Raw genomic sequence first — 26,263 nt, 5'->3', positions numbered from 1 at the left:
TTCTCCATCTCCTTCCCCCCTCCTTCTTTTATTCTTTAATCCTTTCATATAATAAAATAAGTCACTGGAACAGAATGTCATTGCCAGATAAATACCTCTGACTGAAAATAAATGTCTCCGTGCTGACCTGCTGCTAATTTCCTATAAATGTCTCAGCATTTCCTTAACCATGGGAACCCATTACCCAGTACCAAAGTTCTATTCCAGCAACACGATATCTCTTAATTAAACTCAGATAAATGATTGACTGCTTAAAGTCGCCTTTCAAGGGAGAGGAAAAAAAAATAATAATAATAACCAACAAACCACCACCTCTTCCTTTATGTATTTTATTCTGAAAGGGAAGCATGCCTCACTCTGGTGCCCAGTCCTCGGCTGTAAAATTTTCCACTGGGCAGACGCCTGTGTTGTTTTGACATGCCGCTGTCGAAATCCACAGTAACATCTAAATGTGTCTGGCTCTCTCAGCTCTATAGACAGCGGTCGCTTAGCAACGCCGGCTGTCACCTCCTCATTATGGTAAATTCTAATTGGCCGCAAGCCTGCTGGAGATGCTGATTAATCACAACTGACAGTGCCATTGGTTATGCGCCTCGACATTTGCTCTGTCACCGGCTCCATCGCCGGGTTTTATAGACGCGAGGATTTTTAAATATTCAGGCGATTAGTCGCTAATGGTGTGGCGGGAGAGGGGAGCTCTGCATTTCCCGAGCTGAAATTAATCCGCCTTACTGCAGGTCATCGGCAAAGCGCGGCTCCCGGCTTCGGCTCTTTGCTGTGGAAGTAACAAAAGATAAAGCCGCGCTCCCCTCCATTTGCGCAGAGCAACCTCTGCCGGCACCGGCACAGCGAGGTGAGGACGAGCGGGGAGAGGCCCCGTGCGTCCTGCTTTGGGGTCTGGCAGAGGCAGGTTTGCAGGGTTTGACTCATGTTGAAGAAGTCCCATTGCTCGCCTTGAGCTGCTTGGTGGCGGAGCTGCAGGGCCGGAGGAAATGGGGGTAGAAAGTAAAATGGTGGGCCAGCCAGCACCTCGCACCCAGCTCACATGTGGAAATTGCGACCTTTGGTTTTAGCTCGATGGTCAGCTTTCCCTGTGCTGCCTCTTAAAAACTCTGTATTTAAGTGAAGGATCCGTGTTACCCAGAAATGGTAATTTTCTCCTCCCAAGTCTACAGAAAGTGGGAAAAAAAGGAGAGAAGGGTCTCTCTAAAAGGCCCGACTTTGTTCCAGTCTCATGTCTTCACCAGAAGACTCTCTGTCCCTGCACAGAAAAATGCCAGCAATAAATTTGTGTTAGCTTAAGAACCTCTTCTGAATGGATGTACACCTCAGCCTTGCATTTCACTTTCAACCCAAATAGATGAATAGTCCTGGGATTTGAAGTTAATGCAACTTAACTCCTCGCTCATATGCTTCTCTTGCTGTTGCTTAATTTAGAAGCCATACCAACACTTCTCAAAGGAAATCAATGCTCATTAATTATGATCCCACTTTTTAACTCTCCCATATTTAGTACTCTATCAGAACCTCTGCAGCATGGAAATGGAAATACTGTGTTCTAGTATTGGCCCTACTACAGAGTATTCACGATTATGTAGAAGTCATACTGTTTTTAATAAACTCTTCCTCTCTAACCCAAAGGAATTACAAATGAGTTATTTTTGCTATGAATTTGTTGCATAAGAACCTGGGTTTGTTGTTTGATACATATTTATAAACACTGCTAGGCACACACCTTATTTCTTCTCCTAGGACACCGATTCCTTTGCCACAGAGATCTGAACTTTGGAAAAAACAAACAGATAAAACCATTACAATCTTCTTACCACCGTGTTCACCCTGGATGTCTACTTTGCCTTCACATAATACCAGAGTTGCTCTGGAGAATGGTTCCCCCTGAGTGCTGCAGCTCCCAGCTCTGCTCTTAACATAGACTTGTCTATCTGGATGCTCTGAGAGAACTGGGAGCTATTAGCCTGTGACAGAGCTATAAATGTTAACAACTCTTTGTGCTCCCCATAGCAATCCCTTCAGACAAATGATGTGCAGAGTTGGATACAGACTCCTGATATCTCCATTTCCGAAACACAAGAATCTACTATGAGACTGAAAGACAGCTTCAGTACTAGCAATAACGAGAAGCTGGTCATCCACTCTTTGAGCTGACTGCTATGGGACAAATCCCAGGGAAGATAATATATATTTGCTAGGATTTGAACTGTAGTGCCCCACAGAGACATCTAGCTGCTGTGGCTGGGGGTGGAAGTGTGCTTTGTGCTTTTGTCTCAGTGGTATTGGTGTAGTGTCACTGAGAAGTTCACTAAGCATGAGGAATTTCACTTCAGTTTGGCAATTGTTTCCAAGAGCTGGTCACCAAATGAGGAAAAGTTGATCCCAGAAGTTTGCAAAGTTATGAGCAATTAATTGAAACCAGAGGTTATAGAGCTATTGGGGAGCCAGTGCAGTCATTGCTGCTTGCATGAAGAGAATTGATTCCCTAACATTCTTTAAGAATTTTCTAGCATCTTCTGGTTTTGCTCTCTGTACCCTCAATTGCTCACTTTAAAAGCTGTGCTCTGCCACACTGTCGTTTTGTTTTGTTTTGTTTTATATAGAGTTCCATACTCTCTGTTCCCCTTCTTTTAATTTTCTTTTTCAAATGTGTATGCAAAAATTAATAAAGCAGTCCACTCCAGCTGAAGGAAGCTTTGGATCCAGATAACGGTAAATTCAACTACGGTAATGGTGGACATAGCGTAAGTCAACAGACTTTTAGGCTTGATCCTGCAGTGAGATTTAGTAGTCTCATCCCCCATGAGATGCCACTGGGGTTGCTAGCAGATCTGATAATAAGCTGTCCCATTGCTGTGGGAGCACTGAGAATGAGAAATTAGAGAGAGGAAGCAGGAGAACCAAGTTTCACTTCCAGCTTTGCCCCTGACTGCCTCAGTGTGATCTGGTAGAAGCTGCCTAAATTCTCTCTACGTGAAACATCTTTCATCTGTTAAATGGGAATATTACCAACCACTGAAAGTTGATCCAAGGTGTAATGCATGAGGAATTTGTGAAGTAATATAGCTGGAGGTTCTCAAGTAAAAGATGCAGTTCCCTGTGTTCCTGTCATGCTCTCCTCAGCTATTATATATTGAAATGAGCTGAAATGTTAGTGATTGTGCTGTACTGATCTTGATTCCCTATTTAGTGTTTCTTATTTAGCTTCTCCCCTTTTTGCTGTGGTGCTTGTGATGATCCTGCAGTTCTGGACCCCATGTCAGACTTGATAAATAGCTTGGCTCTCTTTTACAGCCAGCACCAGCAGAAAACCCATTGATTTTTATTTATTCTGATGGTGCTGCAGTACTCTTGTCATCTCCTATCAGTATGCTGGGAATCCTCTCCTCCATTAACTAACCATTAAAACAAAACAGAACACAAAAATTAAAGAAGAGAGTGCAACATAATGTAGCATTGTCCTAAATAACCTGTGAAGTGGAGTTTGTGTTATGGCATTTTTTTTTCAAACGAAGGGAGACAGAAAGCAGAACTTGTGATAAGTTGACAGAACAGCGCAAGAAAATCCTCTGGTGTCAGTCTCAGGCACGTAGATCTTCCAGATCCCACTAGGACACAGGATCTGGCAGTGCAGCTGTTGAGATTTCCTTGATTTTCTTTCTACTCTACTCTTGCACTGTGGTAAGAGGCATTTTGGAAGAGTCTCTGCAAGTTGCAATTGCTATTCAGCAACGCAAGTGCACTCACCTGAGATGATGCAAATCACTAACTTAAGAGCTGATATGTGAAATGTGCATATCCTAGAGCCACGAGTCAGTGTCTGCTTGAGTTGCTCTCTTTGGTAAGTTGTGCCCCTGAGTAGCAGAACCTCACTGTGAGATGATGGAAACACACCTCTGCTCTTTTCCTGGTTTTAGTCAGTGACGTGGTATCTGTAGCAAAAGAGATTCTTATGCTGGGGTTGTGTCCTTTTTTTCCTTCTTCTTTCCTTATATTCCATCCCATTTGTGGGACAAGAGGCCTGCCATGACCTTGCTGTACTACGTGTGAACAGTAAAACTTTCTGGTGTGACTGTCTACAGTGAATACAATCCAGACTTCTTGGATGCTAAGAATAAGGGGAATAATCCCGGTAAATACTGAGGTCCACATCTAACTAGAGGAATGTGACTCCGATGTCTTTGAACAGTGCAAACATCCCCATGCACCATGCATATGCAGAATCGGAAACTAATTGTTGTTATGTGCCAAATAGCAAATTGGCAGGATTTATACGGCAAAGCCCCTGGCATCATGAAAACCCTAACCCCAAATGCTCTCCTTTGGCAAAAGAAAGAAATTTGGACTCTGGGCTACTCTTGCTATTAGATAACTGGCAGATCAAATATTTACAGGGACCATATTGTTTAGATTTTTCTTCATCCTGTTACTCTCAGCCAATCTGAACACAGAGCAGCTGGGGTTTGTTTACCCACCAAGAACTGAATCTCAGGCAGGTTATGCAGCTTTTATGTTCTGACTGGCAAACGATAATGTATAGGAAGTTAGTGATACCCAAGGCAGTGTAGATCAACATGTCTGTTACCGTGCCTGTTTTTAAAGTTTGCTGTGGTTCACCTCCCCCAACACTATTTTATTTTTCTTGATGATTGAGCAAAGAGTTTAAAGTATTAAGGGTCTTGAGTACGTTTCACTCTGTGGTCTTTGTAGTTGGCAAACTTGGATTAATTTATGTCCCCCAAGGGAATAGAAATCCAAACCCAAACCCAGGATTCCTAAGTAGATATCCCCCGTAGCTTTCATATGCAAATAATTGTCTCATTGATATGACTCTGTCCTATAATGCTAACAATAAATCAAATCCATGTGCCCCCCTCCCCACTTGCCTGCTTAGATGTGCTAATAAAAATATCTTTTTGTCTAGAAATAAGTTGCTACGGCATTTTGACAGGCTGGTGGAATGTGGAAAGTTCAGAGGTGCTGCGAGATGCCCTGGCCAGGCGTATGTGCCCCTGCCATCCCTGCCAGCTGTTGGAAAGCAATAGCAGCCAGCTGGGTGGTTTCAGGTCTGGTGATGTGCTGAAGAATGAAAGAGAAAATAAGGCAATAAAAGGAAAAATTTGAAATGATCACCATCTGTTTAGAAAACATCGTACCTGTTAAAATATGGATTTTCATTTTGTTCTCCTTGACTGACTCAGTTCATTCGAAGGGCTGGACCCAGAGATTACGAAGCATTTTACCCTGGTTTGATTTGTTGAACAGAAATGTGTTAATTTTGTTGAATCATTTGAGATGAAGCTCACTGCAGGGGACCTTCTTCAGAAAGCCAAAAGGGGCAGAAAACTGCCACATAACATGGTGTGCACCTCCCAAACATACATACCAGCTGCTTTTACAGAATACTAATCTGGATTCAGAATTGTTTTGTGAGATTCCTCTTGCACAGCCCAAATCAATCCAGCTTTGAACTGAAAGGGTGACATCCTGCTCCGTCCCGTATAGGTATGGGACTTTGAGAACAGCTAGACACATTCTTGACGAAGACTTCTGCCTTTGGAGAACATGTTGGATGCTCCCGCGTTGGCCTTTTGACTGCGTACAGTCTTGCCCATGTGTTGGGATGGCAGCGTGCCTGTGCACGAAGTGTTATGCCAGTTTCACAGAGGTAGAAGTGCCAAGCAAAATGGACTTGGCTGGGCAGCCTGCATAGCTTGTGGAGTGTGCTGAGAGGCTGCAGTAAGTCTTTTTTGGTAACAAGAATGTCAGAATAGTAGGACAAGTCTGTTCTCATATTTGTTGACATCCGTATGCTGAAGGAGGTTGCTCAGGAAAGAAAGACGGGTTGCTGTGCATATGTCTGCTAATGCTTGGCATAACTGAGGCAAAACTGGGGTATTAAAATGTAGGAGGATCTGTCAGTAGCCTTCCTGGAGGAAGAGTCATAGCAAATAATACCATTAGGGTAATGGCTGGATTGCTGCTATGCCCTAACTCAAAGCAGCAGTCAGAATCCTCCTCTGTCCCCCCTGAAGGTATAATCAAGGTAAGTGTCTGATGCTGTTCATATGAAAAAAGTTATAGAGGGACTTTAAGAAGGTCGTGATGGTTGCCTATGTCTGGTTTCCATGAAATGCTGAAGAGGAAGACTATTTCACTATTAGCCAGACACTATTTCACTATTAGCCAGACAGGGCATGTGTAGGTCTACCCGACCATCATTTGTCAGCGAATGGAAAGAACCACTAGCTGAACAAATTCACACGTGTGTCCACTTAATGACGGTTGCCACTCCAGATAACCCTCTCCTCAGGTAACGGCAGCACTCTTCCCACAGCAAACTGTAGTGATATACACAGTGCTTTCCCGATGTATTCCTTAAATCCCTCAAACTGAGGGATGGCAAGATGGAAATACTAGGCCTCTGGTGATGACATCTTTATAAGACTTCAAGACCACAGAAAATATTATTCCTTCCACTCAGTAGCATATGTAGACGAAATGTAATGGCCTGTAAATATGGATCATGATAGATGGTCAGCTGGGACAGGGAATGATTAAAAAAGAGAGGAATGTTTTTTCTTAGTCTCTCTCCATGTATATAGCCATAAGTGGACAAGAACCAAAGGTCAGGTAAGTGACAAGGCCTTTTGAGTTTAGGCCCAGAGCTGGAGAAAGGCATCCCTGTAATAGTGCAGGCAATCCCAGAATTTCATCTCACCTGTGCAAAAGTGCCTGACCACACCTGCAGAGGGTCCTGAGAGCTCCATCCCATCTACTGGATAAAACAAATTTAGAATAATTGATTTGTCTATTATTATTATTTATTTTACATTTTAACAATTTTCACAATAGAATGCATTCCTTTCTAGATGACACCGCTAATAAACCAGGCCTGTGATGTCCTGCTGAGTAACTTGAAAGTCTATGCAGATTCTGGCAAAGCTTTTGATATCCAGAGGTACGTTCAACATACCAGAAATGAGTAACAGATTAAAAAAAAAAAAAAAAAAAGTCAATAGCAGCAATTATTCTAAATATTCATTTACTGTATGTATAATAAGATTTTTTTTTCCTCTTGCTTTTATAAGTGGAGATCATAGGATAGAGGATGTGTCTGATGATAGATGCCTTTTCTTCATGGGGAGAGCCATTGCATACTTGAAAAGTAATTTTGGGAATGCATCTAATGTATTTCTAGCTGTTTAATGGAGTTTTAACAGCTGGAAGCAGAAAGGAAAGCTGCACCAGTCCCTGTCCAGTCTGCTCTGTACCGTCTGCCAATAATGTACAAATATAGGAATTGATCTAGTATCAAATCCCTCTAGTCCATCACTTTCTTGTTTGTTTGTTTTTTTTTGTATGACTTTTTTTTTGAGCACTTAATGATTCTTATCACATTCCTACTAACCCTGTCTAATAGCACACTAGCCTTCTGTGAAACAATGAGATCAGTACTCCAGATGAGAATGCACCATTGATTTATAAAATGACACTTTAATATTTTCCATACTGTGCTTTCTCCCATTTGTTATGCATTTAAGATCCTATTATCATTTTTTGTTGCTCTTTCAGCGGAGATCTTCACTGAGCTGTTCACAATACTGTCTAGCCTCTTCTCTGAGCACATACAATTCTTCTAGGATCTCTGTATGGTGAATGAATAGTTCAAATGTATCCTTACTGTCAGGCACTATTTTGTGTACACTTCATTTGCTAGGTTGGTCAGCATCTTCTGAAGTTTCTCGTGACTTTTCCCTACCTGGAACAGTGCAAATAATTTTGTTTCATCTAAAGGATTGGATATTTGGTCACTGTTCAACCATCTCTTGTCCAGTAAATGTATATGCATGCATGCAAGTGTCTGTGTGTGCACAAAGATTTCTTTATATTAAATATCTGAGGAGTTACTATGAGACTCTGAGATGATACATTGCATTTAGCCTAGTGCTCTGATGAAAATTGACCTTTTTAGTCCTTCTGGGTTTTTCCCTTTTTTCCATTTGTCCTTTTTCTTTGCCTGGTCTTTTAGCTATTGATCCGTGATAAGGTTTCACCTCTCGAGAGGCACTTTGGAAAAGACTTTGAAAGTAGAAATGAATGATGTTGACCATCTCAGAATATGTTCTTCCAGTTATTTTATCATACTACCATTTCAGCCAGTTTGACATATATAAATGTGATTCTCATTGCACTGCAGTTTCCCAAAACTGCCTTGGGAGCTATTTTTTGGCTGTAGATACCCTATTTGCAACCTTCTGTCTTCTTGTACATTAGTTGGCTTTAGCCATTTTGTGTTTTGTCAACAACTCAAAGTGTAGGGTTTAAGCTTTTTCAATAACTTGGTGAGGTAAATGATTGAGGGCTTCTGAGATTATTGTTTTGTTGCAGAACCCCTCTTTTAATGTTTCAACATCCAGTAGTGCCTTTTTGTTTTGTGTAAGAGTTGAAAATCCAAACAAGTTACTTAGCTCTGCAGCATTGTTGTTATCTTTAAATTCAGCTTTGTTGTCCTCAGAATGACAGTGATCCAAGGATTATAGTATGAGATGTTCTGCTTTACAGTATACACACAGGATATACTGGGCCTGAGTCGTGTCCTCTTGATTCATGCTTAATCAAGTTAAAACATCAGAGAATTTGATATTAACCTTCTATAGAAAAGAACAGTCATAGAAAAACGTAATGAATCAGTCATTGAAGACTTGACCAACAGATCAGAAGAACTAAATTACAAGGATATTTCACATTCTTAGTCTGTTATCTCAAAACTAGTATAGCTGCTAATGGACATTATAAATAAAAATGGCGAGACAACTGGCTAGATAGGCAGGTATGTGGGGAGAGATTCAGTAAGTTCTAAAATTTCAGTGCTGAGATCTACAGATCATTTGTAGTTCTCAAAGCATTTGCTACCACTCTGCAGAGATACAGGCTTCACGTGGAGTCAGTTCCCCATGGTTTTGACCAGGATTTTGCGTTAGAAAGGAGCTATTAAGAAGACAAAGGAAATCCTTAATAGAAAATTTTATTTAAGGACTTCTTGTGACTCTTGTGAGAGTTCAGACTAGACTGGTGGAGACATTGTTTATGCAGTTTTGAGAACTAAAGAAAAGAGAAAGAGATTACCTCTTTTGCATGTATACTACAATAATTCTTCTGAGTTTCTGTTGCATTAGATTCCAAGATAATAACAAATGAACCTTTTTTTTAAATATATAAAGTATTAGTAGAATTATTGAGCTATATGAAAACATGTTCACTTTGTAGAAGGAGAGGAGGTTATTATTTTAATAATTATTAAATTATTAATAATTATTAATAGTGTTTATTATTAAACATCAGCATTTATCAGAATGATGGAAATATCTGTGAGCAAAGCCCAAATTTGAAAGCAAAAACAAAATCAGAGACAAAAATCAATGTTATGCGATGTTTGTAGAAGTAAGATATTCATGGATATGTAAGTTGTAGCTAATGATTGTCATTCTTAATGCAGGTGTTACAACTGCTTTACCTTGGATGTTGTCGGTAGCGTAGCTTTTGGAACGCAGGTGGACTCTCAGAAGAATCCTGATGACCCCTTTGTTAAGAATTGCAGAACATTCTTTGAAATGTCTTTGTTTAAGCCTCTTCTTATTCTAATCCGTAAGTACAGTCCACCTTTGTCTACTCTGTTATGGTAATTTTCTGAAAGTCATTCTGAAATTGCAAAACATCTGGAAGCAGGAGCAGGAAGATGTATTGTGAGCTTTATTTCAGCAGTGTTCAGAATTCAGCCCACAGTGCACGAAACCCTCTAGATTTTCATGGTATGCTTTACAGCTCCTGTCATCATTAATGCAACTTCCTCCAGAAACCAAGAGTCACAGAAAACAATGCTCCAGCTTGATTTGAGAGGAAGGTTTCTGGCACCTGTAGCCTGTGGGCTACACTTCTGTTTTAAAACAGAGTTACAGCAACCTAATCTATATGTTGTAAATAAAGCGTAGCCCTTGGGAACCTGGGAGCAAAGTTTTTGTGCACTCTTTTTACTTGGTAGAGATTGAAATCTCACCCATAAATAAAAAAGTGCTAATAACCAGAAGAGAAGTAGAGGAGCATAAGCAGGTAGCGTAAGTCCTCTAAATTCTTATTTAAATAGCATCAGCAGCCTGGCTGATAACTATAAAGGATGAAGATGGTAAGTACCAGCACAGGCTGTCTTCAGGAGAATGCATTTATTTTCCCAGTGAGTAGACTGGGAGTACAAGAGCAGGGTACAAGATGATTTAGTTCTAGGTCATGAACGCTACTAAGGTTTTGTGGTGATGAAAGCTTTGTTAACACAATGGCAGTAAGAATTATAGCTGAATAAGCTGCGGCATAATCAAGGTTGATAAGTTTTTACTGTGTTACTATCTAGACCTGTTCACAGTAGTGTCAGGTGGCGCAGTGGCAAAGTTTCCTGTGCCCATCTGATCCTGCTGGCATTACAGATTGTACCTATACTAGCAGCACATGAACTGTTTCCTTCTGGAACTGTGTATCCAAAATGTCCTGGGGTTAATGTTTAACCTGATTGCAAAGTGGGATTTGTGACTAATTTCTGAAGGGACAGAAATTTGTCCCTAGCCTCTAACAGCATCCTCCATTAAAGAAAGTTGCTGTGTAAAGTTTGGGGTTGGATTGCCTGAAAGTGTTTGATTTCCTTCTGTTAGTAAATTACATGGTCTGAATTTCAACAGTGTTGTCCCGTTGACAACAGGGGTTTTCTAAAAATTGACTGATTTGTTAGTCCTAAGCTGTTCATGATTTAACAATGGGTTTATTCAAATACAAGACTTCACTCTGGTATCTAGTTCCTACCATCACCTATAAAGGCGATGGACTTGAGACCATCCTTGTAGTAGCATCCTACTTTAAGAGTCTTTGATCTGTTTAGAGAAGCAAAATAAAGTAGCAAAGCAATATCCAAATACTGAAGAGCTGTAAATGGGAATTACTACTACACAATTGTATGGATCAGTGCCATAACTTGCTAAATGGAGGCAAGATCCTCCACGTTTTGTATGCAACTGCTCAAGTAGGCAGTGAAAGTAATTCTTCCTTTTGTTGTATTGTCTCTGTGGCATCAAGAAGCTGAACTGAAATCTGGAAGCATTGTGGAAGACTTGCCAGTCAGGGCAAACTTAGAAGGTAACTATCCAGCAAGGGAGTTACAGCCAAAATGGAATTTCTAAAAGGAAAGCCTGTACCAACATATAGAGGTGGAAAAAAAAGAAAAAAAAACAAACAAAAAAAAAAATAGAGAGAAAGAAAGAGAGAGAGAAAAAGTGGAAAAAACAGCTTTCACAAAAATAATGCATCCCACTTGATGAGATTTGTAATATTAATGAAAGGAAAGGGATATTACATGCTTTTTCACTCTGCCTCAGTGTTTTCTCCTTTTAAATCTCTTACAGTTTCTTTCCCATTCATAATGATCCCACTGCTTCGAATTCTGCCAAATAAGAAACAAAAGGAACTGAATGGATTTTTTATCCAAACTATAAAAAATGCAATTGTCTTCAGAGACCAGCAAGATGCAGCTGAGGTAAAACCATTTGTGTGATAAATATATAGATAAGCAAATGCTTTGAGGAAAAACTGGAAGTGGCATAAGCCTCAGTTGAAAAAGTGAACTCAGTCTGTTTGAACGTTCAAAGCAATTTAGTGAAGATTTTATTCATTTTTAGCTCTATGTACCATCAACCAGTCTTGGTGCTGATGCGGAACTGTTAACACATTACAAGAAAGACTGCTTCTCTCGCTTTATCTGTACAAATAAGGATGCAGAAAATGTTGCATCTGGGATGGCTTTCCAACCCGGTTTCTAGACCCAGAAGGATTCATATTGTAAATTTTTTTTCTTATCTTCATCAGGTGTCTTGTCTGTGCTGGCTTTCCTTAACAATATGAGAAGGGGGAGCCCCCCACAGGGTGACTCAACCCAGTCATTACCTCTGAGCTGACATGGGTTTTGTATAGCCCTATGGCAGTTCCTACTATTTATGAAAATGCAAAGAAAGACCCTACATGTCTAATTAAGAGCAAACATTTATTATTGAGATGGTTAAAGAAAGAGGTAGTAAATTCTACCCAGTATGCAAAATAATTGAAATGTATTAGTAGCAAATCAGCTGTGGCCCATCTCTTTCTTATTCATCTGGACATAAGGCAGTTCTGAGTTTTTTGTTGTGTGTTAATCACTGTTATTTTATGAAGACTCTGAAGGCGCAGATATTTTTATAAAGGTCTCTCTATTTTCAATACATGAAGCATTGGGAACATAGGCACGTGCTTAAATTTTGTGATATAAAAGTTCTTTGGGTCTGCTTGTCCTTTTTGACCATTCTTTACTCCAGACTGCACATAATTTCCCTGAAAATAGGTTAACCAATTAATTATGGATGTGTAGTGAGAAACAAAGAATATCAAAGAGAATTCCATTGTAAAGGTAACAGACAAGTGTTGCATATCAATTGACATGAAATGTGCCATAACGTACCTATTAAGAATCTGTTAATATTGAAATAATTGAAACGTTTCTTTCCACTTTGAGATGAACAGCAGTTCTGATGGGATAACAGCACAGGTGAGGATGGATCATCCCAAATTTTTTTCAGAATGTAGCCCCCCAGCTGTCATCTTTCAGGATAGTATGGATTTTAATTCTCACGGTGTTATATCTAAGGCACTTTTTTAAAAATCAAATTGATTTTCAAAGATATTGCTGCTTTGCACTGTGTTGCACATTCTACTCTTTTTCTTTGACACTCTCTCCAGTGAAATCTCACTTCCATATTTGTTGTCCTTTATCGTCCCCTTATTCTCACCTTTCTTCAATCCTATCTTTATGAGTCTTTCCTCCCCAGTAGCCTTTAGGTCTTTGTATCCATCCTTCTTTATACCCCAAAGTTTGTATGCACCACTGCGTAGTCACAGAACAATCACAAATAATTCATGATTCAGAAACAGGGATGGTGTATCTAAGCTGGTTGCAGACACCTAATTTCTAGTGCACAGATCCTGTGTGAGCTTTTAATAGCATATTCATGGGGCTGTATATATGGAGAGTTTTGACTCAAAGATTTATGCTGACAGGGTCTGCACGAAAAAGCTATTTATTCTGTGTATCAATTATAAAAGGGGCAATGAAACAATCTAATGTGAATTAATGGTAGTTAATGTATTAACTGCTATGTGTTTTGTATTAATACACTGTATTTCTGTGGCAGTAGCACTGGCAGCATCAGTCAGGGGCTAAATTCTTGATTATATTAGAAATGGTCACTCAAATTGAAGACTAAGATAAAGGACAACAGGTGGGTATGGTAAGGAGAGAAAACAAAGAAAAATGAGATTCTAGCGACAAGAGCAGGAGTCAGCATTATGTCCATATGCAGTGTGTTTTCAGCTCTCACTGGCTGATAGAGCAGAAAGGCTTATGATTGTATTGGAAGGGATATTGGGAGACTCATTAAAAGATAACATATGGCAGTAGCTGCCCAGTATCAGGACAGTGTGGAGGAAAGTACAAGGTCCACGTTTACCTTAACAGTGTATGCACAAGTCCATGACTGGCAGTGGTCCCACCTACTCCTGGACTTTTGCCTAGTTTGCAAAATTGTCATATGGGAACGATTTCAAGTACCGGGAGTTAGACACTTTAGGACCAGCTTTCTGAGAGCATATTAAGTTCCCTATGCAGCTCAGGATCATTAACATGGCTTTCAAAAGTGACTGGAAAGTTTGGATTTTCCTTTTTTCCCCCACCTTCACTGCCTGTCTTGTTATCCACTCTTAAAATTTTGACTAGTTTAGGTTGGTGGAGTGCAAGTTTTGCTACAAGTATAGGCAACTTAGGAATTTGCCAGGAACATAAAAAAGGTATGTGAAATGGATCAAAATGCGGCTGCTGTCCAGTTTAATGCAGAAATGTAATCTGCAGAGATTAGGTGTCCCAGATAGCCCTGTAGTCGAAGGAGAATTATGACCTGTGTCTTAGGTCTAGAGTGATGAAATGTACCTCCTGAAGTCAGTAGGAGTTTTGGCATTGAATTTTAATGAGTCCAAGATGTAACTGGTAGCTACTGATTCCTTCTGCTAATAACGGGAGCTGTAAGCAAAGTCTTATAGCCTTCCTGTGCCGCATTAGGCCAATGGGTAGTCCTTAGATTGCTATATTCCTAGATGTTACACTGGGTGCATCTTTTACTCCTCATTGATTTTATCACCATTAAAAATGTTTTTATCTCTTGGGAAAAAGAAAAAAAAAAAAAAAAAAAAAAAAGGAACAAACTGTAAAACAATGAAGGGCTCTGTGAAAGTGATTCAGCTGAAGCTTGTCTTCCTCTCATCTGCAGTGAACATGAACAAAGAATAAAGAAAGGCCAAAAAATAATGTGACAAGCAAAGTCAGCCTGTTATCATCCTTGTTCCATCAGTAAATGAAACAATGCTTCTGAATGCCTAAAGATAATCCCACGGGCAGATAGTAATTTTACAGCCAGGTTTAGATCTAATAATACGCTTGCAGCTTATATGAGATCTGTGATGTCACTTTCTCTTAACCCATCGGTTAGTGCTGCAGATGTCATTTTAATTATATATTATCTTTCTGTGGTCAGTCAAATAATTTCAGTCCTGGATATTCCACTCATTTGGCTTATGTACAAAAACATTTAGTGGTCGTATTTTAGAAATTTTAATATATTACATTTATTCATGAATTCAAATTATTGTAAAATGCTTTTCCCACTATTTACAGGAGAGCAAATTCACCCTGCTCAGAAGAAACAGCACAAATTTAATGCACCACTTAACACCTACTTTGAAGACTCCAGCAGGATTTAAGTGTTCAAATACCTTATCCTGATTATCTGCCCAGGTTTAAATTTTTCCCTTAGGCAACATGTTTCCAGAAACAGGGTAGATAGACTGTTTGTTTCAAGAAGTGATAGTTTGATAGATTTTCACTTAATAATCTGATATGCAAATCACTGTTCATGGAAGAGTTTTTCTGTCAAGTTATAGCTCAGTTCTTAACTTGCCCGTGTGTTTTAATGATGATATCTAGATGAAGAAGTCTTTCATGGTGCTCAAAATTGCAACTCCTAAAACTGCGGGATGAAAGCAACACCCCCTCCCCTTAACAGAAAAAGGCTTGAATTTCATTTTTAACTCATGGTAATACCAGTGGGAATACAACAACATAAAGATATTGCAAAACATTAATTTTGCAGCATCACAACAGATATGTGGGAAAATTTGGCTTTCCAACTGTGCACCATTTAACAAGAATTGGAGAGTTCATGGAGGCTGCAACACATTCTTCTGGCATCTCTTGATTTTTCCAGTTTTGGTGTCAGCTGTGAATGCATAATTCAAGATCAATGATCCGTGCTAGGGAGGTAGTGACCTGATGATGTTTCTGATGACGATCAGCTGTTTCTTGGTGGTCTCAAGCTGACTTGAAATGAGAGGGTGATAAAGCACAGAGAAGTATCACCAGAACTGTATTCATTGGCATCTCAGTTGTTCTGGTCAACTTTGCTGGAGATGTATGGGCTACCAAAATGCTTTTGTTGCAAATCCAGAGCAGGCAGACAGAAAAATGAAAAAAGAGCGTGAAGGCTGCACTGTTAACCATGCTGCCCTTGTGCCACGTGGTGTAAAGCCACAAAGAAGCTGTATGGTGCTGTCAGTCCTGAAGATGACCTAGTCTCCCAGAGACTGGTATGGCCCTGGGACACTCTGTACTCTCTTGTGCTAGCTCTAAACTGAAAAAGGTCTTTTGGTCAGCAACTGCTAGTGATGAATTGCAGCCTCCTCCCATTTTCCTGCTGCTTACATGCCCAGGCAGGCATGCGTGATTCCTGCTTAGTGGAGATCCTTTGGTCTTCCAGCACCAGCCATAGGAACCTAAAATGAGGTGGCGGGTCAGGAAACTGAATTTTGAGGAAGTCTGAAATGAAACTACTTAAATGCTTGTACAGGTGAGGCATCTGTCCTTCAACTGTTATAGTAACATGCTATGAAGAGTTGGTATCTTTTAGTATCTTTCTGGGAAATGATGGCCTGGTTAAAACTTTAATCTCTAGAACCCTGATTCCCAAGGAAGAACATGCAATGAGCTCCCCTAAATGCTTTACCTAAGGGGAAGAGGGACATATGTGTATGTACCTGCATTCTGGAGGATAAGGGACAATCTGAAAACCTAATTACTGTGGCACTCTCTTCTTTTCTCTTCCTTCCCTCAGCAGCTCCCTGGAGTTTTTCCTTTTCGTGAACTAATGAACTATTTTATTCAAGAGCTGCTTGAAATGAGTTGAGCAGAGGTAATCCTCCTGAAAAAAAGTCTGATCCTCTCCTTGTCAAGGGAAAACTATACAATTACTAAGAAAACTTAGTTAAAAATTTGCTAAATACTATGTACATTCCAGGAGCTATGTGTGTGTTTGAACTGTGGAAAATGCAGTACAGATGTTTAAAAGTAAATATTTTTCTAAGGAAACAGCAGATGGGAGGATTAGACACTTTCTAATAGTGTGCAGTTTTCTTGCCGTCGTAGAAAACGAAGCAGAACTTGTTTATGTTTGAATGAGAGTGGTGTCCATTTAAGGACACATACGATATGGCAATATTAAATAATTCATTTGAATTGATTAATAAAGTCAGTAAAATGAAGGATCAGCCTGGTCCTTTTGTTTTGCTAAGTCTGTGGGAGGGACACTGCGTTTCTGTTCCACAAGGCTGTTCTCACAGTTTGATCGTGTTCTTACCCACTGCCTTTGTCGCGAGGAAAGTGAAGTGAGTTTCCAAGAACAGTAAATGTGCTTTAAAGATATAGAGAGAATCTGTGCTTAATATGGGGACTGAACACAAATCTCGAACCCGTATCTCTGCTGTTTTAAGCAGAAGAGTATCATTCCTCTGGAGTATATTAAAAATCTTCAGAACGCTAAATCTGGTTTCTGTGCTTGGGCAGTACACGGTGATTCTAACAGGATAAAAAGTGGCATTATGGTAAAAGGAGTTTTAGTTATTCCGCGGCTTTTAAAAATCCATGCATTAACGCTTGCCTTCAAAGTTGCTTTCCTTCCCAAATTTGAAGAAAAATATCTCCTTTTTTTTTTAAGCTGGAGTTTTTAATGAATTTTATAACTTTCTCAGGATTTCTTAAGTGGCCATTTAAACACAGCAAGGCCTTAAATCCTCAGAGGGAAATGAGCTCAAAGTCCTTATTACTTTTGGTCACTAGCTGAAATTTCTTGGTCAGTATGTTGTTATCTTTCCAAAGATTAACTGCTGGCCTACAAAACAGGATCTTTTGGTTTCAGGCTTGGACTGACTTGTCTGGCTGAGGTGCTTTCATCATGAAATGCAGTTCTGCAGTCTCTCTCCTCAAAACAGATCAAGGACAGAATAAGTAAGGAGAACGGTGACTTTCTCACCTCTCTGAAGCGTGATGGGGAATCAGGAAGAATTCTGCATTACTGCTGCATCTGTCCCAGTTCTGCAGCCCAGCACACCTGTGAGCCCAGCACTTTACGAGCACTGCAGTCACAAGGAGATAGCAAATATCTGCTTGATGACCTGCATCCAGCTACTACATACTAGATCTGCTTGCTATTACCCGTTGCTCTTATCACACCATTTCTACTGCCTCTGTTACGGATCAGACAGAATTCTTTATAGATCCTAAGCAAGGAACAGGCAGCTGGCATAATGTGTATATTATTTGCCCCACTCCAGCAAGCCCTGCAGCTACCATAACAAATAATCTGACATATGGGACACTCTTCCCAATACCTCCATCTCCTTTTTAGTTTTTTTCAGTCACTGTTGTTCATCTTCAGTTCTTCAGGAGCAGCATCCCTGTCTGATATCTCATATGTCCAACCTCAGCTCCAGTCTAGGTTCTAAACTGTCATCAGGCACCTGAGCAATCTCGTTGACTTCTTGGAGCACTGCTCACACACTTCAGTTTGCAAGAACATAGATGTATGAGTGAACATGGGAATGAAATAAAAGAACCAGGATGTTCATACTGACAAAGTGGGTTACATTTTGGGGGTATCTGGAGTTGCTAGGAATGATCTTGCAGACAATGCTGAGAAAATGTCAGAAATGCAGAAAAAGCTAATCTCACTTGCTAAGTAAGACATGTGAAGAAGCCACTTCAGAGGGCCTTCAAAATAAAATAAATAAATAAAATAATAAAAAGGTATCTTTACCACTTGCTGGGCAGAACAAGGGAGGTTCAGATGCACCCTGCAGCATCATAAATCCACAGAAAGTTCTTAGGCCAACTGGATGCCTTCAGAGTCACAGGGAGGAAGGTCTTAAACACTTCTGTCATGGAGCCTTGCATGCATTTTCCTCCCATTTCAGTGCTGGAAGCGATATGGACATTTGGCTTTGCTGATCTACAGCATATGAGAAACATCTTTTAATTGAGAAGTGTTTTTTTTTTTAGTGTTGAAGAAAAGCTTTTTTTCAACCAGCGTAAAAATAAATAAACCCACATGCTCAGCTGTTGGTAATGTCAAGGGTTTTAGTGACTTTTTAAAACTGTGTTTATATGGTAAAAGCAGTCTCTTAAAATACTGTTTATCAAAAATCCAGGCCAAAAGATAGTGTAAGGAGTCTTTCAAAGTACATTTGCAGTAAAATTTTTCTGAAAAAAATTGGAGGAGGGAAGAATTAAATGACAAGCCTGTCCTTTTCAAAGGAACTCCTCCATTATTCAAGGGGAGAGCAGAAATCCTCTTCTAGATTTGCCTTTTTTTTTTTTCTTTTTTCTTCCTTTTGGGCAGCTTGTTCACCTCTTGGACACCTCCTTCTGTGTGCTGCCTGTTGTGGTTATACCCTGTTCTTCCTGTTCTTAATACCAAAGGAGAGGGAGTGGTCACAGCTCTGGTTTTGTGTGTCCGTAAAAATTAGAGTAAGCGCTCATTGTGCTTTAGGTGAAGACTCAGTGACGGTTCAGTTTCACTGAGCTTTGTGGTGGCTTGACCAGCACAGGTGGAAAATGGAGGACGCCAAAAAGAAGATGGTTGCTCCTTAAAAGGGCCCGTGTCTCTTGCTTCTCCCCTGAAAGCTAGACCTGGCCCACCCCTCATGATTTTTTTTTGCTTTACCCTCCCAGCCTTCCCCTGTGATGGCAAGGGGACCCTGTGCTTGTCATCCAGAGAGAAGCTGAAGCATTGAAAAGCCTGTTTATGCCCGTGGTAATTCCCTGTAGGCAATAACGTCAGCGCTGGCCACTTGTCCCAGCCTGATCCTGTGCTAGTAATGAGTATTCGCAGCATGCGTTTCAGTGTCTGATTAAATCTTTCTGAAAGGCCATCTGTTTGAGGAGGATGTGGCATAGGTTTTAATACTTTTTATACCTAGTACTCAATACTGCTGTTTCATGACCTTAGACATAAAGTTTGTCCCCTGCTTGGTTAGAATCTCTCCTGATACTCCAGTCAGAGAAAATAATTGGATCAAGGCTGTTGCAACCTGTTGGCTTCTTGTGTGTCTTTGGGGAAATGTTGCTAGGTATTAAGTCACTGAAGTTGCTCGTACCCAATGAGACTTTGCTATGTCCATGGCTCCATTCCTTGTAGGAAGGGAGTGGAGCATCTCCAGCTGCCTTTCTACCCTAGCACTCAGGGCAGACTCTGATGTAGTCATGTATCTGTTGATACATGCCAAATCAGTAATCTGGCATGTTCTCATCTGTGCCAAATACCCAGCCAAAGCAGTGTTACATGTCTCTTTTAAGGTCATTTTCCTATAGTCTTGGAAGCACTGTTCTCCTTTGCCAGTCCTTCGGCATAAAGTAAAACTTTCTGACATATCTTTTCTTGCTTTGTTTTGTTTGCTTTCCTTCGTGTTACCGTGTCAGTATTTGTCCCTTTGACTGAAAGGAAAAATCCTCACCCTGAAATTGTGCCCATTTGCTTTCCTTTCTAACTCTGCTCTCTCTCAGTTCCTCCTCTCTTTTCTATATTACTCTTTTGGTCTGTTCCTCCCAAGTTTCTCAGAAAAGCCTGCTTTAGGTCATTGAAAGCCCTTCCTTTTTCCTGCCTAATCTGTGATCTGGTCTTCATCCAGAGTGTGGGGTTTTCAAACAACAAACAAAGGGAATCTTGTCGTAGAACAAAATCATATGGAGATTAATTTCCTGCATAGCTGGGTGGTGACCTTTAATGCCAAGGTGGGATATAACCTCTAATCTTCATTTGCATACACTTTTTTTCTTTTTTTCCTAAACCCTACACTTGATCTAAACCTTCAGGGGATCTGTTGAACGGGACTAGAGGCATTTCATGTATGTATTTTACTTTAAATTCAGAGCAATAGCTTGTTTGGGTATTTTGCCTCTGTAAACAGACTTTTTTTTTTTTTTTTTAAATATGCAACTAGACAGAAGCATCTGAATTCTTAATTTAGACAAAAATCATAGATTTACTGACCTAACTGCAGTAGCAGAGTTTTCCCTTTCTCTGTGGGTTTTATCATTTTCAATTTTGTTTCATGTTTTGTCTTTTCTTCTTTTATCTGCTATAGGTTCACCTTCCTTTCTCCCTGACTCACTCCCAGAACTACAAGGGGAGTTGCAGCAGTTGTGGTATTGCTGGCTTGATCTTGAAATGTTTCTCTGTTAGTCCGTCTGTGTCTCTATTTGCCTACAGTAACCTCTCTCAGCCCCATGCACCGTCTTCTTTTTGCAATACAGCATGACCTTTTCTGAAGCGGTTATGAAAAAGCTGTTCCATGATATTTCATTCTGGTTCAACCGTCTTGTCCATTTGTTGGTATGTTTTGATCTCCGGAGGCTTTTTCCCTTGATCTGTCTCAACTGTTGGTATCTACTTTGCACTCCTTTGATATTTCTTCCTTTTCTCTTCTGTCTACTTACCTTAGCAGATCCATACTCCTGCTATAAGAGACACTGACAGCCCATCTTGCCAACAGAAGAACCATTTATGGGGTCTGCATTTTGTTGCCAAGTGCGTGAAGTTACTTTTTTTTTTTTCTTTCTTCTTTTTTTGAGCCTGGTGGCCACCTCAACACACCAAACTAAACCTCAACTTCGTTCTCTGGGGCTCTTCTCTTCTTGCCACCATGCCCGGGCTGCCCTGGGATCTGCCTCCCTTTCCTGAGCCTGCTGGAGCCAGCAGAGATGGAGGCCTTTGATAAACCCCAGCGGCTCATGGATTTTGAGAGTAATTTAACATTTGAGTCCCTTATAATGGGAAATGACAGATTCTCTGTCGCTGGAAGCCTTAAGGAGAGGCTTTCTGGAACGTGCCCTCGGTGTCAGCTGGCTGCGAGGCAGGAATCTCTGCATGGCATTCCTCGCTCTGACTTTTGCTAAAGAGCAGCCTGAACGATTGCAACAATTCCTCTTCCTCTCCAAAAATCTTCCTACGAGATCCTGCACCACAAAAGTCAGTGGCAGCCTGGTCCTGACTTCGTGTCCTTTGGCTGCTCAGGGCTTCTTTCACTTTCTTTGGAGTGACTACCCTTCATTTTTTCCTCCTGCTGGGATAAGCAAGCTGTATCTAAGAGAGAGAGAGAGACTAGAGGGGAGCCGAGCATCTCCTTTCTCTCATCATTAGAAACGTACACTTTTTAATAATGTAATCTCAATTAAAAACATACCAATTAAAACGGGCTTTTTAGCAGGTCTCTTGGGAGAGGGAGCCATAATTCACATTAAAATGTAAAGCTTCAGGAACGGGGAGAGCTAGGTGCATTGCAAGTGCCCAAATATTCAGTGATTTTAATTACAATGGAAACTTGATAAATTGCTTTGTGCCACAATCCATTATTAACAGCTTAATGAATATCACTGCTGCCTGCTTTAAACTGCTCCATGGTGAAAAGCGTTGTCAGGATTTCAGTTGCGAACTCTGATTCTCTGTGTGTTTGTAACTTGGCCCTTTAAAAAGAGGAGGAGGGTAAAGTCTGCATGCTTGGCTTTGGGTCAGGGGAACTTCTGCTGCCTGCAGCATCCTGAGGGGGAGAAAGGAGGAAAGATGGACCTTTTGTCTTTCACCAGTACTGGGACTGGCCGGGGCTTAAATCTGCTCCTTGCACAATTTAGAGCGATGCCACAGCTGCTGTGTGCTGTGATAAGGTCTGGGCACACAAAGGGCCCCTGTGCCAACTGAGGGGTCCCCAGAGCATGGGGCTACCCTTGCATGCCCTGTGCTTCTGCTCAGTGCCCATTAGGCTGGAGGGTTCCTTGGGGTGTTTGCTCACGAGTAAGGGGAAGCAATAGTGTCACAGCCCACGAGTTTGTTTTGGAGTAAGCAAAATGTGGATTGGTACAAATTTCCAATTTTGAGCTAGCGAAAAGCTGGTTTGAGGTATGGCATTTGGCAAGTTCTTTCAGAGCATTGAAATGTAAACAGTGGTTGTGTGCTGAGCTTTGAACAGGGCCAAAACATTTATTTTTTCGCTCGACACGGTTGTTATTATGGTTGTAATTGTGTTAATGTTAGGATCTCTAAGATATGTATTTTTATATATATATTTACATGGATGTTTATACTAAACTGGTGCCTTTTTCCCCATTTTTCAAAGCAACTTAATTTTTCAAGCATAAATGTTATTATTAGGAATGCTATTATTTTAAATGCTAACAGCAGGTATAGTGGGCTTATAGTTGTGCCCCATTGAAGTGTAGGGATTTAATCTGGAGCAATTTAAAGTGTCATGGCCTGGCTTCTATGAGATTTATGATTTATTGTGGGTGTTCTGTTTTCACTTTTCACTTGTGTGGTCTGACCAGAGGGGTCATGAGCCCCAAACTGGGGTCACTGGCAGGTGTTTGATCAGATCTTTTTGAGATGCGAGATAGATCTCAGGACAGAAAAGACCAAGAACTGCTCTTGTGATTGAGGGAAGTCAGAGTTGCATATCTGGGATAAACATGGTTTGTCTGCATGTAATTAATGTTTCAGGTTTTGCTATTCTTATCCTTGTTGTGTTTTTCTGAAAAACAACAAAAGCTTATTCACTTTCCCCATCTCAGAAATGGCAGTGTTACTCATAATGATATTAACTTGCACCCTGTGGCATTTTGCCAATTACAGGGAGCTCTCCTGGTTCATTATATCAATAATTACACATAGGGATTTTTTTTTTTTCCTTGTGAAAAATCTTTCATTGACAGAGGAGTAATGATGCCTGTAAGTTGCTTAAGTATTGCTCAGTCAGGGATCTGTAAGATATGGGAGAAGTCCTCATATTTTCGGGGAAAAAGACGGCTGGTATTCTGGCATTCTGTTAATATTCATGTGTTTCTGAAGTTGTATTTTTTTTTAGTGTGTGACTATAGGAAGCGTTCCAGACCACAGTGCTGCCTGCCTGTCATTTTTCATGCATCCCTGTACTGGCAGAGGACAAAGTGGCATGAAAATATATAAAATACCATCTAATTTTTCTTTTGTTCTTTCATTCATGCACACACGCTTCTTCTGTGTGTTTATCAGTGTGAGCAAAATGCCTATATTTGCAAGATAATGGATGTGTAAATATTAGAAAGTCAAACTGAAAACTCTCCGAAGGGAAGGAGAGCAGGGGAAGAATGCTTTCTGCTACTGAGGAGCCATCTATTGGATAAAGCTCATAACTGAACCGAGCATCCATGAAACTGCAGAGGATAACACAATTTATTATCGGTTACCGGGTAGCTGAAAATAATCCTTTCCTTCCCAGTGCTGCTTTCACCCACTGCACGGGGAACCAGTACCCCTTCGTGCACAGAAGTGGAGATCCACATGTAGAGGAGATTTATGTACTATCGGTAAGGCCGGTTTAATGTAGCCAAAGATCCGGGATAAATCCTACTGTAGAGTGCAGGTGTGATCGTGAATGGATAAACCAGCAGTGGGATTACCCACCAGCAGTGAAGAGCAGTTGCTCAGAAAAAAAGCAATAGTAAAGGCAAGTGGTGGGTTTGTTTTTTTGTTGTTGTTTTTTTTTTTTTTTCAATTGTTAATAAAGACCATAAATAACATTGTGCTTTTTTTCTAACAGCGTGTATCATTTATATCAGTCTAACGGTTATAATTAGTTCAGTTAAAAAAACAATAATTTTTTTTTGTTACCCAGAATTACTTAAGGCCTTCACAAAACTGAATAATGAGGTGTTCCTTCCCACAGAATGTATGCAATCTGTATGTAATGTGATGCAGAAAGGGAGGATCTCAAACAAATTATGGGAAGAGATGGGGGAAAACAGGAGGTGCACAGTAAAGTCCCAGGACAGCCCCCAGACATCTTGATGGCTCTTTGAAGTGAGTGGTGGGACTTTGCAAGCACGGTGAAGAGAGCACGTGGGGCTGGAAGAACAAAGAAGCAATAATGATATTTCTGTGCATAATCTCGAATGTCAGGCAACTGCTAAAACCAGAACTGATTATTAATGAGAAATTAAATTTAAGTAAATACAATTATAATCTGTGGAGAGAAAAAAAAAAAAAAAAAAGAGGAACAACAACAAAAAAAGACAGAGGGCTGCCTGCAACAGCAGCCTTTAGTCAGCAGTTTGAGTCAGTAGAGGGTCAAGCTGCTGGGTGTCAGGCACTTATCCTAAAACACTCCCTTCCTGCATCCTCCCTTCCTCCTGCAAATAGAGGAGGGGAGGAGTGTCAGATGGTTCACTAGGAGGCCAGATAAGCCCTGGGAGAGGATGTGTGCACAGTGTGCAGCGGGGTGGTCAGCTCTGGGCTGACTTGGAGTTGGTGCCAGTTTCACACACTTGTGTGCATGGCTGGGGGGGAGGCTGGCCCAAGCTGTTCTCCTTCCTCAGTTACTTTTTCTCTTGCTCTGTTTGTTCACTGTGTATTCTGATAACCTCACTCCTCCGCCTCCAAGCAGCAAAACATGTGGGGCAGGAGAAGCTTAGCTACTGCATGTGCATATCCAATATGTACTGTTTGTACTGTGATAATGCCAGGAGCGTTGTTATACTGAATATTTTGCAAATAGAGAATAAGGAGGTTCCAGTCCAGTGTCATTTGTGTCTTGCTCACTGTGACACATGCTGGGTGACACTCTCTTGCCATTGCATTTTGGGCTGTTTTTTGAGCTGTCCCCACATGGGCACACCACTGAGGGAGCCGTGGTGGTTACTCCATTGTGCTGGGCTCTGGACTGGGGCTGCCAACCCAGGGCAGCAGAGCTGCCAACCAGCTGCCACAAAGTGCAGGGCACTAGTTTGCCATTAAACTGAGTTTCACGGAGAAATTTACTGTGTCTTGTAGATACACAGCTCATTCTGCCTAGCCTGGTATTGAAAGGAAACCCCCCAAAGTCACAGATGGCAGTCAGTTCATTAGGGGTGTTTTCTACTGCTTATAAAAAGACCAGGCTGCAAGCAGTCTCTTGGTTTTATGCAGAGGAACTACTGGAAGGATTTCCATCTCTCCAGGCAAGTTATAGATTTCCCTGTGTGTCCACGTAATTAATGAATGAATGAAATAGATATGTACCCTATTTTCTCTCTTCCGTGTTATTCACCACCACCCATATGTTACCAAAGTACGTCCAAAGTGACAGATTTATGAAAGGCCAAAAGTGTCATCTTCTCAGTAAGAACAATTCCTGCTGTTTTCCTGTGTCTGTAGCTAAGCAGGAAAGACGTCAGAAACTGCGTTCTGAATTACTTTGCGTGGCTTATTCATTCCTGGGCAGGTCCGTGGTATAATACTGTTTTATACCATCTCCTCTGCCTGTTTCATTGGCTTCCTAAGGTGCCACTGTGCAGGTGCCACCCAGAAATATATTATCTGGCTGATGTTTGAAGTTCAGGTTATGCTTTAAAACTCTGGTATAACTCTAGGGTGGTGGGAAAAATGTATGAGTTACTACACTCAGTGTCCTTAATTGTAATCTCTCTTCATCCCTTCCTGCTCCAGCCAAGTCAGGCCTCCAGCTAGGATTTTAGGCAAGAGGTCCACGTGTTTAAGATTAAAAATAGCCTCCTTCTACATGAGCCACAAAGACCTATGTTCAGTTTGTCTCAACTAGAAGTATTTCTATGCTTTCTCTTCATTACCAATAAGAACTGAAATTCAGATTGCTTTTCATCCCTAGGTGATGTAGGAATACAGTAAGAAGGCAGCAGTGGTCTTTCCAGATGTAAGCCCTTTACTGCCACTTGTGGCAGCATAAGGAGAAGGTAGATGGGTCCCTAACAAATTGTTCTTTATAAGAA

At 40.7% G+C, this 26,263-nt stretch overlaps 1 protein-coding gene across 8 annotated transcripts in view; it reads left to right on the top strand.

Moving 5' to 3' along the window:
* The window catches only part of TBXAS1 (thromboxane A synthase 1), a 242,938-nt gene that overhangs the window by 139,875 nt on the left and 76,800 nt on the right, over positions 1–26,263 (top strand). For all 8 annotated transcript variants that reach the window (XM_005021523.6, XM_021273728.4, XM_021273727.4 and 5 more), the window contains 3 exons: positions 6,885–6,973; positions 9,512–9,660; positions 11,457–11,587. In XM_005021523.6, the coding sequence (XP_005021580.4) occupies positions 6,885–6,973; positions 9,512–9,660; positions 11,457–11,587 (369 nt within the window). The remainder of the gene's footprint in view (positions 1–6,884; positions 6,974–9,511; positions 9,661–11,456; positions 11,588–26,263) is intronic.

Source organism: Anas platyrhynchos, chromosome 1, assembly GCF_047663525.1.
Source record: "Anas platyrhynchos isolate ZD024472 breed Pekin duck chromosome 1, IASCAAS_PekinDuck_T2T, whole genome shotgun sequence".
NCBI classification, from domain to species: Eukaryota; Metazoa; Chordata; class Aves; order Anseriformes; family Anatidae; genus Anas; species Anas platyrhynchos.
This window is presented reverse-complemented; position numbering and strand designations above follow the sequence as displayed.